This window comes from Protomyctophum bolini (assembly GCF_963924005.1).
Source record: "Protomyctophum bolini genome assembly, chromosome: 6".
NCBI classification, from domain to species: domain Eukaryota; kingdom Metazoa; phylum Chordata; class Actinopteri; order Myctophiformes; family Myctophidae; genus Protomyctophum; species Protomyctophum bolini.
Window position 1 is genome coordinate 25629732 of NC_137867.1, and position 16968 is coordinate 25646699.

The 16968-nt window shown below is 42.3% G+C and overlaps 1 protein-coding gene across 1 annotated transcript; it reads right to left on the bottom strand.

The window, feature by feature from the left end:
• Window positions 1-74: 74 nt before the first annotated feature.
• tbx5b (T-box transcription factor 5b) lies at window positions 75-9750 on the bottom strand (the record flags this gene model as incomplete). The annotated part of the gene is made up of 8 exons (XM_080765332.1): window positions 75-664; window positions 1787-2025; window positions 4240-4331; window positions 6254-6406; window positions 7555-7702; window positions 8856-8975; window positions 9127-9221; window positions 9619-9750. The coding sequence occupies 8 exons, from the start codon at window positions 9748-9750 to the stop codon at window positions 75-77; spliced, it is 1569 nt and encodes a 522-aa protein (XP_080621458.1).
• Between the last annotated feature and the right edge of the window lie 7218 nt (window positions 9751-16968).

A 16968-nucleotide genomic window follows, 5' to 3' on the forward strand; every position in this document is an offset into this window, starting at 1 on the left:
GTGGTGCAGCATCTTCTGTCATAACAGCAGCAAGGGTGCTGGAAATGCAGGTGTCCAATATTGGTCTGGTCCGATTAGGATGCTAAGCTCCACTCTGGGACGCCTCCCCTGATGGGAGTGTGTGTGTCTAGTGTGTGGTAGAGAGGAGGGGACAGGTTGGGGGTGTAGCGGGGATACTCTCTGAGCGGAGGGCTGAGCTGTCTGCTGTGGATGTTCTGGTGGGTCTGAGATGGAGGTCCGGAGCTTTGTGTCTGGTAGGGGTCATGAGGCAGCGGCTCCCCAAGTGGAGGAGAGCCCTGGTGGGCCATGGCACTGAGCCTAGAGCCCTGCGGGCTGGAGCTGAAGGGGGGATGAGGGGCGTATGGTGGGTAGGGTTCGATAGGAGTCATGGCAGCGGGCAAGGGACATGTGTAAGACCATGAAGTGCAGCTGAGATCCTCCAGTCTGGGTTCGGAGCCAGCAAACATACACGCCTGACGCTGTCCCATGTCTGAGCTGTAGGGGGAGTCAGTGAGACCCAGGGGAGGATTATTGGGCAAGCCAGGCGGAGGGGGAGGACGGTAGGATGAGGGGTGGTAGTAAGACTCTCCCTCGTTTGGTGAGCCATCAACGAATGGCTTCTTGTACTGATGTGGGTGGTCTACTGAGGGACAGCTCTCTTCCACTACTGAGAGAAAGAGAGAAAGTGAGAGAGAGTGTGTGAGAGAGAGAGAGAGAGAGAGAGAGAGAGAGAGAGAGAGAGAGAGAGAGAGAGAGAGAGAGAGAGACACAGACAGACAGACAGACAGACAGACAGACAGACAGACAGACAGACAGACAGACAGACAGACAGACAGACAGACAGACAGACAGACAGACAGACAGACAGACAGACAGACAGACAGACAGACAGACAGATAGATAGATTTGGGCGTGCCTGATAAAGAACTCCACATGGCATAAAAGGGACACAACCATAATAACTGGGTGATCACAACATGACTGGGGTGTGTGTGCCCAGGTCTCCAAAAGGGCAGGTCAGTTTGTGGCCTCCTGGTGGTGCTATAATAGGCTAATGTGAAAAGGGTGCCATTTCTTCTTACGTGGTAATTGGATGGCAATTGGATGATTTGAGGCATTTCATTCCAAAAATGTGTTTTGCAAAAATCGACCTGTCGGTGGCGCTATAACAGGCCAATGTCAAAAGGGTGGGATATATTCCTGAGCCTAGTAGGAAAGATTTCACGATCTGCGTTCATGATTTGGGGCATTTTGTTCAAAACGGGCCAATCCTGCAAATTTTGAAAGCCCATGTTAGCCAATTAGGATGGAATATGAAATATCGGACAGATCCGTCTTGAACACATGACTATAGAAATACTGTGTTTATTTTTGGTCAGAATCTGGAGGCGTGATATCCAAAAATGTGAAAATGTGTTTTACAAAAGTCAGCCTCCTGGTGGCGCTATAACAGGCCGTTCTGGAAAATTTGGGGCAGCGGTTCATCGTTGGCGTCTAGGGAGTGTGTAAAATTTGGCATTGACCGGGTTCGGTGCCGGGGATTAGCTGGTAACAGACGGACGGACACACACGGACAGACACACGGACGGAGTGCAAAACATACTCTCTCCCCATGCCTTCGGCCTGGTGGAGACAATGACCTGCTGTATGTTGTAAATTACAATTTTTTTCCCTCTAATGTATAGAAATCATCCTTTTTTAATACTGTAAAGAATGCTTTTATATTGGCCATAATAATGTGAATATGGTCAATGCACTGTAAAGCTTGTCAGCAGTTTCACTGTACCTTTCCTCTTGGTGTAGTGGTAGACCTGCGTCTGTGGGTGGTGCTGCAGGGGAGGGTGGGTTTGGCCATAGGAGGCTGCTGGAGGACTGCTACCGCTGCTCAGGCCTACGTCACAGGGGTATGGAGATCGGATGGCCTCGGGGGAACCTCCCAGAACCCCACCGTCACTAGCAAAGGGACTCCCACTAGAACACACTCTCTGGCGGGCTGTGCTGCGAGGGACCACTGGATAGTCTTTACTGAAAAATGTAGATGAGAGAAAGAGAGATGTAAGTCGACTATTACAGCAATTGTAGATATTGGCCATGTCATGTTTTGAGTTGGGGTTTGCTGCCACTGTAATGACCTGAAAGTCATTACCTCTTATGCCCTATATACTGAACTATATCGTACAATGATTGATTGATTGATTGATTGATTGATTGATTGATTGTTTGATTTGTTTATTGACAAAAATGAATACCGGTATACTAACATACAGTATATACTGGCACATGTATAATACGATATGTCAAAAGGATAAAACACAAAGCAGCTTGAGAGCTTATTGTCTCCAATGTTAACCCGGTCCATGCCAAATTTTTCACACACTCCCTGGATGCCAACATGAACCTCTGCCCCAAATCTTCCAGAACGGCCTGTTATAGCACCACCAGGAGGCCGACTTGAAAAACATTTTTTTAGATTCTGTCCAAAATCTCGCAAATCGTTACACACTATCTCTATAGTCATGTGTTCAAGACGGATCTGTCCGATATTTCATATTCCATCCTAATCCTAACATTGTCTTTCAAATTTTGCAACAAAAAACCCTCAAATCATGAACGCAGCATGCAATTTACGTGAAATCTTTCACAGACTTTCCTACTAAGCTGAGGAATATATCCCACTCTTTTCACATTGGCCTGTTATAGCGCCACCAACAGGTGGATTTTTGCAAAACACATTTTTGGAACAAAATGCCTCAAATCATCCAATTTGAGAGTTGCAGAGACATACAGAATTGTTTTATTTATAATGAATACATTCATATAATTTCAACATACTAGACAAGTAAAAATAAAATTAAATAGCAAAGGACAACATGGGTATGGCCAACTGTAAATGGAATGTGTTTAGCAAAATTATATACAAACTGACAACGTTGCAGTGACACGCTGTGAGCTTGTAGATCGATCGCTATATTTTTTAAGTAAAAATAAAATCCTTGAAAAAGGAGCTTGTTTTTTTCCTTCCATCTCATTTATGCTAATCTCTATAAATAATTATTTATTTTCCGCCTATCTCTCTTTAACATTCTCTCCCTCTCTCTGTGCATACTGCCCTCTAGGTGAACTCTGTGGTATGTAGGGACAGTGGGCCACATCTTTCTGTCGGTTGGTTCTGCTAGTGACACACACGCACGCAAACACTCACGAACACTTGCAGCCATGTTGTGAGATAATGCGGCACGCTAAAAATAAGCAGCCGTATGTCACTTCAGATAGACTACACTCCGCTCTGCTCCTCTCCTACTCTCGCTCCCCCTTCAACAACCACAGCAGAACGATAACACCATGGATAACACAGGAGCCACAACCCCACAAACCCACCCCACCGCTAACCTACCGACTCTTTTCCTTGCCATTGTTTTGACCTCCCCAAGTAGGCTAACACCCTCTGCCATTGGCTTGCTGAAATGTACATCGATGGAGTTCAGGCCTACACGAGAAAGAGATGCTACGTGGAGCCATAAGCTGATCAGGCACAAGTGTGCAAATAATCCAGCTATTCACCCTTGTATACTGTATTTTGTAGAAACGGCAAAGACACCATGGGATTTACCGCCCTATATGTGTTAATGTAACTGAGAGTGGACCTGTATGTTTTACACTCCCATGAGTTAAATGAACACTCGGGATTTTGCAATATTATGGCCACATGTTGGGTGTTGTACAGATTTAAGGAGTTGTTCACAGTTGCAAAACAGGTACCATAACCATGCAAAACATCAGCCTTCAGGTGACAACAACTGAATTCTCTGTATACTTCTTGGCTCAGTTCACACACACTCATGTCTTATGGCGACGAACAGGGAGGGAGTTTGGAATACCATATGCATTCTATCATAACAATCCTCCCCCCAGTGAGAGGGGGATGGAATGAGAAAGACAGGCAAAAAAAAGGTCGGAAAGTAAGAAAGAGAGCAAAAGAGAAAAGACGAGCAAATGAAAGCGAAATGAATGTAAAATCTTTATACATTTTCCAAACACACATGTACGTTTATGGTATGTGTGTGCATGTATATGCACAATCACACACACACACACACACACACACACACACACACACACACACACACACACACACACACACACACACACACACACACACACACACACACACACACACGCACACACACACACACACACACACACACACACACGCACACACACACACACACACACGCTCACCCTTGTATCTTGGCCATGCGATGCAGTTCCATATCATCACTGCCACGGAAGCCCTTGGCGAAAGGATTATTTTCTATCTTCAGCTGCGTAATCTGCGTAGGACAAAATACAATAGACATTAGAACAGACACACAGATGGATGCACACTCAGCTCAGCCACAGAAAAACTCTTGACGAAGCAAACCCACATTATAGCAAACACCCATATACTGAACATAAAGACACACGCACGCATGCACGCTCACACATGCACACACACACACACACACACACACACACACACACACACACACATGCACGCACACTCGCTCGCACACACGCACACACACACACACACACACACACACACACACACACACACACACACACACACACACACACACACACACACACTCACACACACACACACTTGTTTATTATCTGCACAGACTTTTAAGCCAGTGGTTTACTACACAGTAAGAGGCACTGCGAGATGAGGCGTTGAAGGCAGCCCTACAGTAGTTCTGGTCCTCCATGAACATTCCTCAGCCCCTAACGCCCTAACGGAGCGGACAATGTTCTCACCAGCTGACACAGAATAAACTGTTTACCCAAACAGTCGCCAGGTTTAAGGATTTCGGGCCAAAGCTTTTAGTGATCCCAAGTTGGAGGCTTTGATGTTAAGTCTAAAGGCTATTCTCAGTGATGTCATATAGGGAAACTCTGGTGTTGTGATGGATTCTGTTTGGTGCAAGACCACGTCCATCATCGGAGCATGTGGGTACATCTGAGATTTGGCGTGACAATTTATCAAGCTTTGGTCTAAACACACCTCGTCGCAATGATGATGCTGATAAGCTCTGAACTATACCAGCTCAACGTTGTCGTTTCTGTCACTGATACAGGGTTACAAAACAATGTTTTTTTTTATCATGAAATAACCAAATTGCATTTAAAATCTAAGAAATCACAAAATATTTTGTTATAGCCTAAAATGTTAGTGTTCACCAAATGTATAGGCCTATGCTTAATTATGTAGTGTGATTCTTATTCATATTATAAATATATACAACAAATAGGAATAATTATCATTATTATTATTCTCAGAAACTTAAACGTAAACAAATATATTAACAAAACAATATAAGTTATAATATTTGCCTGTTACAAATATTAATTTGTATGTCTTGTATGTCTTTTTCTGGGTGAAATATAGGTCTTCAAAGTGATGCTATATATTTGTATCTATTTTCAGAATGCATTTTTGTTTATATAGCCCAAGGCTATATATATACATACAGTAGGCCACACTACAGAAAACATATTGGCTTTTAAATTATGTCAAATTGTTTTAAGAAACTTTCCATACTGAAAGGTCCTAACTTTAATTAAAGACGATCAAGTGAGGGAAACACATCGTGAGCGTGACAGTAACATCATCACAGTCACAGATCACAACACACACGCACACGCACACACAGACACACACACACACACACACACACACACACACACACACACACACCCGCACGCACGCACACGCGCGCGCACACACACACACACACACACACACACACACACTCACTCACTCACTCACACACACACACACACACACACACGCACACACACACACACATGACACACACATGCACTTCATGCTTTATTTTTGTCCATGTTTACAAATACTGAGCAAGAAGATAAACTATATGAAGATGCAAATTGACTTTCTGGATACATAATAGCTACAAACAAAAGTAAAGCGCGCGTGTATGTGAAAGAGAGAGTGAACGAGCAAGACCCACGCACTTTGTTTTCCACTCAAGGGCCTTTACAAATTTCCATTAACAATTATGCGATTGGAACTAAGACAAAGTGGATCTATAAGCTAAAACACAAAAAAATGTCTACACTTCAGTAGCCTATATAGTTTCGGTTTGCCAATGTTAATGCTAATGCATCGCGTTCATGTAGCCTAAGCCTACAATATAAATGAAGCACATCACCCGAAAGTTAAGTAACCGGTTAACAGGCCTACCTTGTGGTTCTGATAGGACGTTACAGCGATGAACGCAGACTCTGGGAACACATGGGTGCAGAAAGCGGTGTTTTTCGAACCAAACCCGTTGTTCTCGTCCGCTTTGACGATGTGGAGCCTCGGCTGGTACTTATGCATGGAGCTAAGTATAATCTGTCGAAGAAAATTATTCATTTAAAGTATAGGAAGGAATACAGAGAGCCATGCGTATAGCCTACCATGTATATTACCACGTGGCTTTAAGTGTGTGTGTGTGTGTGTGTGTGTGTGTGAGACGCGCGCGCACGCGTTGATACAGGTGCTGGCTCAATCACATGTTTCCAAATATCATAGGCCTATACTCATTATTTATGGTAAAGTCACCAATCGGCGTTTAAAGAAGTTTCTTTCTTTCTTGCAATATAATCTAAATACATCATGCGCTCTGGCTGCGTAAAGTTCCCACTTCAGTCATCACCGATTGTGCCTGCGGCTGTTTGGCACTACTTCTTTAAATATCGGCCACGGACCCCGATCTGAAAATGTGCTATATAGGACAAGAACGTGTTGTTCAAATGTAAAACATAAAATATATTCAAAATGTAAAATATCAGATAAACCGATGATGTTAAAGTGGTTCAACTGATAGTCTATAACAATCCCCTGAAGGACTGCGCGCTCCGTCCCTGGACACCACTTTAAGAATCATTGCTGTAAATAATGAAGGAATAATAATGAATAAAGATACTGACTGACAGCCCTATGGTCCTTCCTTCTCCACTCTTACCACCATGTAAAGTTAGGCTATAGTTATATAGTCTTATCAGCTGCATGTGACAACACTGCTCATGCTGATTTGCGCTGTGTTGTGATGTTTTGTGAGTTATATGTTCCTCGATGTGTTCACGAGATGAGAGTGTGTACATGTGCTCATTTGTGCTGCCAGCTGAATGCAAAAGTGAAAGAAATTCTACTTAATTTAAACTGGTCTGCAGTAGCACTATCATGTCCCTGAAATTATGTAAAAAGTCATGCAAGATTGTTTATTGGAAATCTAATTTGGCTATTTACTAGAGCCTTCTGGCCCTTTTCATAAACATGATGATTTACTACATAGGCTAGGCCTACAAATGTGTATTAGCCTACCATCTATCAAATATTTTTTGTTTTATCTCAATATTGTGTTAAGCTGCACATCCAAAAAGCAACATTTTGTGAATTTTCAACGGTCCGTTCCTGCATTTGGCGGCCTATAGCCCATGTGTTTATAGGCCTATATATTCACAATTAATCTGTAGTCAATTAATAGCAAGAAAACTCACGTGTCCGAATGGGTCCAAGTGGTTGTTGGTGAGTTTGAGCTTCTGGAAAGAGACGAGCTGGCGGCTCCAGTGCGTCCCTGTAGCGGGAGAGTCTGGGTGGACGTATAGCCTTCCAGGCATCGCAGGCTCTGCCTTTCCCGATATCGACCTATGGCCACAAATGCAACACAGCGGAAACTGTGTCTCAGTAGTCCCTGGCCTAGACTGACCCAGAATAGAATACTAGTGCACTAAACTCCAGCGATGCTCAAGCAGAAGGCCGCCGGCGGCAGAATAATTAGACTGCTTCATAAAGCATGTTTCACTGTAGGACTATAGTTTAGCAGAGAAATACATCTGGCCGTGAGACTGTATCGGCCATTCGGCCCATCTGAACAGCACCCATCAAAATAACTCTCTAAATTGTTATAACAGCCAGTCTCGAAGAATAATGCAGAGCCACGGCCCAATATAACGGTGGGTGGCCGGTGGCATAATAAACGCACAGGCACTGCAGGAACTATATATATATATTGTATTATGAAGTGGCAAGTGCGGGCACAACTCAGAGGAGTGTTAAAAATGGTGTCCTACATGTCGAGTGGATCCGATTCCCACTGACTTTGACTGGCATCAAACAAAGCATAACCAAAAGCATTAGCCATAGGCCTGTACTGTCAAGCCATGGGTCTTATTTAATCGTCTGCGCATATAGCATGCTACCAACCAATTAATGTCAGAGCTCCATCAGAAATAGAAATTATAGCCATTTAAAATTACGCAGTGACTTGGGTTTCTGTCAAAACGTTTGAGCACAGAAATTACGCTTTAACATGGGAGTGATGGGACTATGTCTGTCAACAACAATTTCATAAAGCTCCTCGCCGATTAGTGTGCGAGTCCGCGACCCACAGTGGAAACTCGGTCGATTAATCTCGGTGCATGTGACTGAGGAATGGATTCCTTTCAGATTTAACGCACACTTGAATGAGATGGTTTGGTTGCATCTGTCCGCCTCGTGAACCCTTGCCTTGCGCTACGCTGAGGGTGAACTCGCGGGCAGAAGGGAAACAGGCTAGCCTATTAAACTTGAACTGCAATAGGCTAGAGAGCAAATCAGATGAAATAATAATAATAAACAGAGAGATAACAGAAAACAGTGTAACTTGTTTAAATATAGGCCTAACCTATTTGACCCGGATGATTTTCTCCATGCAATTTAACATTTTGGCTCTAAAGAGCGGTTATTTAATTTGCCATGTTTGACACAGGCCTATAATAGCTATAATTATTGTCAGTCAAAGATACTGGTATATACTAACCATTTATTATCTCCAAATTTGTAGCGGTGGTCGTCGCTAGGTACAATGTCCATGAGGAGAATGTACTTGGTTTTTGCGTTGAGACCCGTGACCTTCACCTTGTAGCCTGGGAACATCCGCCTATGGGGGATCATGGCAAATTGCGAATTAATTAAGCATGAATAAATATATATACATTCAAAGACCAATGCGAAGATAATGTATTAGGCTATAAATTAACCCGAATAGTGATCAAATTATAGTCTATTTGTATCATCAATAAATGATATACCTTCCAGCCTTGGTGATGATCATTTCAGTTCCGACTTCGTCAAACTTCGTCCAAAGTTCCTTTTCATGAAGGAAAACTTTGATTCCTTCCATTCCCTGTAAATATAGGCACCAAATTATATCAGTTCTTCCTAAATTTAGATATTATACATGGGTGATATGCATGCAGGCTATTCTATAAAGATAAATCAAATTTAAATACATTTTTAAAATAAAAAATACGGAAAGTTTCTTCACGTGAATGACAATTAGAATTAAATATGCGAGTGTTGAGTGTGAAATTATAGACTATATACTATAGCTATAGTGGGAGAAAATATAGTCTTCAGGGAGTGGTTCTCAAAGTAGGGTCCAGTGACCCCCGGGGTCCTTGAGGGGGTTCATGGGGGTCCCCAGGAAAATGAGTGAATTATGAATAGCATATAGCGAAGTACTCTTGGAAAACGTGTTGTTCAGGGTGGCCAAATACCTATAGCCTATATTATTCGTATACCTGGTTGGTCGGTGGTGATGCTGGTGAGCTCAAGGCCTTGCTGGGGTTCTCTGGTTTCTTTTCCTTTGGTGAATCCATGCAGTCGGTGTCCGGGCGCTCTGGAAGGCCGAATGGATCCCCGCCGTTAGCCATGGCGCACTGACACAGGCTGTAATATGAGCGCGCGCGCACACACACACACACACACACACACAAACACACACACACACACACACACACACACACACACACACACACACACACACACACACACACACACACACACACACACACACACACACACACACACACACACACACACACACACACACACACACACAAACACAGTATACAAAGTAAGCTAAAAGTTATTTTACAGGGCAATAGATTGCTGGAATTGAATAGCCTATAGGTTGTCACGAGGACCTATCTGTATTCTCCCACGTTCGCTGGAACATTAATCGTAGCCTATAGATCGGCCAGGAGTCAGGACATCCATTTTGAGGCCCGATTTCAGTTTGGGTGACCTGCAGGGTTATAAATATCATAACTCAGCTATAAAGGCTCTATAAACAGGAACAAAAGATGTAAAGTTTAAGCTATAATTATAATTGTATATTGTAGGCCCATATCAAGTGATGATGTGCGGTGCTGAAAGTGAATGTCCACTTTCAGTGATAAACAACGCCCCAAGTTATATATATATATTGATCTAATACAAAATAATAGAACAGGCTAACAATAACATTATTTTATTAGGGTATGACCATGTTTAATTCTCTGTGATCAGTGTTATATTTTTAACTTTTTAGGTTATATTTTATATGAGATACATACGACCTATATACATGTTTGTTATTTCAGACAGTAGGCTATAGGTTATTCATATCATACATGCTCCGCAGTTTTTGTGTCCACGGTTGACTTATTCTGATCATTTGTATTTGCTCTTAAATTGGAAACATCCTTGGGAACGCAGTCATTCAATGCTGTTCTCCTTGTGCTGCATATTTGTTCGGGGTCGGTCGTCTCTTGTCACCGCAGGCCTTTACCTCAAACACGTTCTGTTCTCCCTGGAGATGGCACGGTCATCCTCCGGTGAGTGTGTGCGCTCAATAGGGCGAATGGGTGCTTTTAATATCCGCTCTTAAAGATGTATTTAAAAAAAACTCCAATTCATCCAGTTTTCTTTCAGAACATGCCACGCTCTCTATCCGTTGGTGAATGTCAACGGTTTGTTTATCTGTTTGTTGTCCGGCTCGTGTGCTCGCGCCCTTACACCCTCCCCTCCTGGTGCGTTGCGAAGCTTCAGGCTAATAGTAGCCCTAGATTATTGCACATCAATCAGCTTTTTGGTCATTTATTTCAGCCCATTCTTTATCTTCGCAGACTCAGCGCCAGTCCTAATCTGAACTCCACTGCACTCATCAAATCCTTTATTAAGAATGGAAGTCAATTGCTACTTCCCCGTGAAATACACCCCTCCCTCTTTCTCTCTCTCTCTCTCTCTCTCTCTCTCTCTCTCTCTCTCTCTCTCTCTCTCTCTCTCTCTCTCTCTCTCTCTCTCTCTCTCTCCTTATAGGTCTACACAGGACAGTCGTATCTCTGGAACCAAATGATAACTGGGATGTTGGCCATTTGGCCAATCACACAGAAGGGAAGGGGACGCTCGCGCGCAAATACACGCGCGCGCGAAATCGAAGCGATGGGGAGTTGAGTCGATTGTCGTGCGAGGCATTCCAAATTCCACCCATTTACACAACACAGAATGAATGCCCGTTATAATCTCATGTGACCACCATAGGTTATTGTAAGGTTATTGTAAGCGCGCGTGCGCGCGCGCGCACACACACACACACACACACACACACACACACACACAGCACGCACGCACGCACACACACACACACACACACACACACACACACACACACACACACACACACACACACACAACCACTTAGGTTATGTTGGGGCACCATGTTGATGTGAGCGCAGAGCGCGCGTGCATCGCTTTGACGGGATTACTCTACTCTACATCCAGATAATAACCCGGCCGCGTGCAGTCAACTGGAGTTGAAAGTTGAAGGGGTCATTAGGACTTAAACGCGCTGCCGTACGGTTGCCCCCCCCCCCCACCGATTTCTGCATGCAGATTCATTCAGCACTCAGCAGCTATAAATATATCTTCCGTTCGCATGCATCATTTCTATATAGCACAAGTTCGACAAACGCTTTCATTTTGGCATATCCTATAGCCGCAGCCATATAGGAGTTCTGGATTGTGGAAGGTCAATTTCAATAGCATTTCCATGAACACTTAAAAACACTATAATAGCCTATACCGTATTGAAACACAATATAAATTCACGTGCATATCTAACCTGCATACAGGACCGGTAAATAGAATTCTGACAGTTGTCGTGCGTATAGGCTTAGGCGCGCAAGTTTTCCCCAATTTCTTGTAGGCTATAGTATTTTAATCAACAATAAACATTTGAAGCACTTACCTTAATTGTTTAAAGGATTATGGTGGTCTCTGTCAGACCTTCACGTATATATAAAGGCTATCTGATTCTGATCCACAGCCCATTAACAGGTTCTCACGCAAATCACTGGGTTGGTAACAACAGGCGCTGAGGTTACAGTGATGCTGCATCATGCATGCATGCCGCTGTCTGTGAGAACCACTATAGCCTTCGGTACCCTACGCTTCAGTGTCTGCACGTGACCTGACCTATAAGATTCATCCACAGCACGACTATTTCTTTCATATTCAATTCTGCTCTGTAAACCAAGGTGTGTGGTTATGCGCGCTATAGCCTATGAAAGAGAGAGAGAGAGAGAGAGAGAGAGAGAGAGAGAGAGAGAGAGAGAGAGAGAGAGAGAGAGAGAGAGAGAGAAACAATTAGTTTTTATATAAATTTCAAACGCGCTCTTGGATGTCTAAAAAGAACCATGTCAGCCTATTTCAGTACAAACGAAAAGCCTATGAATATTGTTTTAAGCTATACCCGCCCAAGCTAGGCCTATACTTATATAAAAAAGCAAAGAAACAACTAATAATAAAGATATGGATGATTGTAATCCAGCTTGTAATCATATTTAATACGGACTACATTTATTTTGTCTGTTAATTTATTTAATGGGCAAATTGAAGCCCTGAATGATTTGAGCTATTCTTCGTCAAACCAAACCCGGACATAATATTATGCATATATAGGCTACTTTTTATTCTACATTTAACCATGTAGGCCTAATAGGCCTGGCCTATATGCCTATACCGTTCACATTACACAATCGGTAATGACCTTAATAAAACAAAGGGTTGACCTTAATAAAACAAATGGTTTAACATGACAACATGCACAAGGGGTCGGAGCAATGTGTGACATTTTTCTCTCACAGCCTTTCTCCGCGTATCGATTAGTTTTGAACTTTTTTGGTAAACATCACGAAGAGAAAACAAATCTCTATAGTGTGCACATGCACTTATTTGAATTGGCTGCACCTTACGATTTTTCTCAGCCACCGTCCACGTTTTAACAAAATGAAAATATTTTACATAAACTGTTACAAAGGCATACAACAAACTAAATAAGTGTATAACTTTAAAGCGTAAACCACGTACAACAAAAATATATAAATATTTATTGAGGAGAGGCTATCTATAAGTTGTCACTCCTGTGTCCCTGAATGGGAAAAATGTCTCACTTATACCCACAGTGATTCTTTATTTGATCAAAAGTAAATGTATAGGCATATAACGTTACGACTATTCACATTTTATAAACTTGTCTAGGCTATATGTATCCCATTGCTGAAAATAGTTAAAAAATGTACCAAGGGGCGTTGGAATAGCGGCGCCATGGCATTAAGTAATGGAAAATAGAGGGGGGAAATGGAATTCGTTTTTGTATAACTTTGTAATGCTATAGGCCTACTGTACTTGTGCAACACTCTTGAAAACAAAGTATTGCATTGTGGTTTTGAGCTGACAGGCCTTATGATATACCGGTATATATTTTTAGGGCCATGTCATATCATGTGGTCTACTGCATCCTTTGTGATATATGCAGTATACATGCCTATACTGGTATATCGCGATATACCTTTAGTTTTGGGCACATCTAATGTAATACCAAATTATAGTTGAATAACTATACTTGAATAAGTATTTCGGATACTATATTTTTGTATACTTTAAAAAGAACAAAAATGTTGCATGCAAAGACATTTCATAAACATAGGCCTAAATCATGCAATGGAGCAAACTCTTCACAATATAGCTTTAATCCGACAGGCATTGTAGCCTGCCAAATTTGTGTTAATTTACAGTATAGGCATATTATTATTATACAGGGCAGTAGTATAATCACCCATATAAGGTTAGTATAATTTTGAATAATTAAAAGTGATCATCTGGTACAAAACCCGTCTGATACAACACGAACACGACCTATTGTGACTGTGATAACTTGTTCCGAAGTAAATGACATATAGCCTAGTAGCCTAACATAAACAGTGTTGAGCTATATAGTGCCAAACAAACATATGGAAAACTTTCAATTCCAAATGTTAGCGTTAAAACATGAACATTGTAGCCTATCGAATAACGCCTTAATATCTTATTTAAAACTTAAATGATCAAACTGCCAAATATTTGCATACATTATTTTTTGTTGATGAATGAACCACGTGACAAATAGTCCCCTTTTACCCCCCAAAAAATAAGCTATAAGGAAAGCTATCGATTTTAGAATTTGTTGCCAGATGACAATATAGCCTGCACATCTGAGGAAGCAACAAGTAGCCTATTTACAATTAAGGCAATCTGAGAACAAACCCATCGGCAATGTATGTGCCTTATACTCCCTTGTTGTTCACCATAAAACAAAATGATACGCTTATATGCTATCAACACATTTATTTGTATACTATAATATATTGATTGAGATGTTGCAAAATGGCTTTCCTTTCCAGGACACGTTGAGAAAGAAGAAAAGGCAAATAGGCCTTGCTATATGGCTATGCTTAAATGTAACGGATAAATGGTATAAATGGTGCATTTATGGCGCCTTTATCCAAGGAGCTTTATAGATTGTGCATTACATTCACCCATTCAAACACATAGTCATAGACCGATGTCGGCGGAAACCATGCAAGGCACCAACCAGCACATCAGGAGCAATTTCTGGTTCAGTGTCTTGCTCAAGGACACTTCGACACTAACTCTGCATGGGGGGACTCAGTCAGGGGGAGCCCGGGTTCGAACTGGCAAACCTTGCGGTTACACATCCAGCCAGTCTATAGCCCTGAGATAGCCTACACCGGACGGTCCGGACCCTACAGCAAATATGCAGATATACGTTCATCTATATGTTTCATCTTGATGTTAATTGTACCGTTACTTCAAAGTTCAAATATATTAAAACGTTCAATTCCAAAACGAGACAACGTTAGGAAAATATAGCCTATCCTATGACACCCACTCAAGCCAATTTTTATCGCTGTGAGAAAGTGTCCCTCATTCCTTTTGAAGTTAGATCTGAAGAACTTAACGCAGAACTGGTCTTGACTTGAACAGTTGGCATTGGCATCAATAATAACTTTCCCTCTCCCCCCTGCACCTTTCCAATGCCATTCATTGATATATATATATATATATATATATATATATATATATATATATATCCTGTATAGGGAGAATGGCATTGGAAAAGTGCAGCAGAAGAGATCTAATAATATTTGAAACGAGGTGGCTGTGGCTGGGCTGCTCATTATTGTCCCATTTTGGGTTCAGCTGACTAGTTCCTCTGTTCTCTGTCTGGAGGAAGTGATGAAGGGGTCCCAGACCTCCTGCACTCAGCAGGCCTGTCTCACACACCTAGGCTGACCAGAGGGAGAGGGAGTGTGTGTGTGTGTGTGTGTGTGTGTGTCTGTGTGTGTGTGTGTGTGTGTGTGTGTGTGTGTGTGTGTGTGGCAATGGAGGGCAAGGTCAAGCCATTTCTCTGCAAACAATCACATCACACAGGGCAAAATACATTCCAACCCCCCTCCTCTATCCATGTAACGTGGTCTGATGTGGAACATAAAGGTTGGGGTTTGGCAGCAGTCCAGACAGGGCCTCCAAGTCCAGATGAAAACCTGCACCGAATTATAATGACTTCATATTACACGTGTAAGACGCTATGCTTTCTAACGTGTTGGCAGAGCGATACACTGCGCAGTAAAAAAAAACTATTTTTCCATTTATATCATCTTTTATTTGTTGCCAAATCCATTCTCCAAATGCATCCCGGACCCGTAGCCTATAACAAAAGGTATTGTGGTAATTGAGGAGGTGAGAATTTGGAAACCCTACCTCACTAGTGGTCAGTGAGGTCAGTGGTAAAATGGCTGAATGGTGAGTCCATACACTTCTGAGAAACATACCTGAGAAAGAGTCAGCTACCTTTAAACACCCCCAATCATAATAATGGCCTGCATTCTTATCCTAGAGTTGCACAGGTACTGCCTGTATTGTTTACAAAGTGTTGCAGCTCCCTCTAGTGGATTTCATCAGCAAGCATGTGTTACAGTATTCAAATGAAGTAAAGAATCTATAGTACACAAATACATACATAGTGTGTTCTGGGAGCGTTTTTAACCATGAGTAGCCTATAAAGGACATCAATAACAGCCTCTTCAAGTTAAGAACGCCAGACAAATTAAACAATAACATTGAGAGGACAGGTCTTACCCTTATGTTTCTGTCTGCCCTCAGAGTAGTCCGCACTCTGATGTGTTGACCTTTAAATCTTGGTTATGAAGTATGCAAATAAATACACTCTGGAAGGGCAGTAGGGCATAATCCACTTCCCTCTCATATAAACCAGTTCTTGATATTAACTGGTGCACATTAGTCCAATCTCAGTCACTGAACTCCATACTAGCTTGTTCAAAGTGATTGCTGGTCTCAATGTGGCCTTGCAAGTGCCCTTCTTGGTCCAGACACTGAGATTTTAGGGACTGCTTTTTTTATGCAGTGCCTGGGTGGTGAATGCTGAATCAATCCAATATTGGTCAGTGGGATCCAAACACTTACATTCAATGTACATCCTGACCAATGATCCTTATCCACACTTTTCCTGGGCTGTGTGCTCCAGTTCCTTTCGATTTGATCCAATGAAAGCCAATGAAACTGGTCAGATGACCAATGATATCCAATGAAATCAACAGGAACTGGAGCACACACAGCCCAGGAAAAGTGTGGATAGAGAAAATGTGAGTTGAACTTGTGAGCGCCCCCATTCACAAGTTCACAATGTGAAGAGATTTGAGAGAGAGAGACAAAGAAATAAAAGCCCTGGGAGGATTCCGATCAACAAA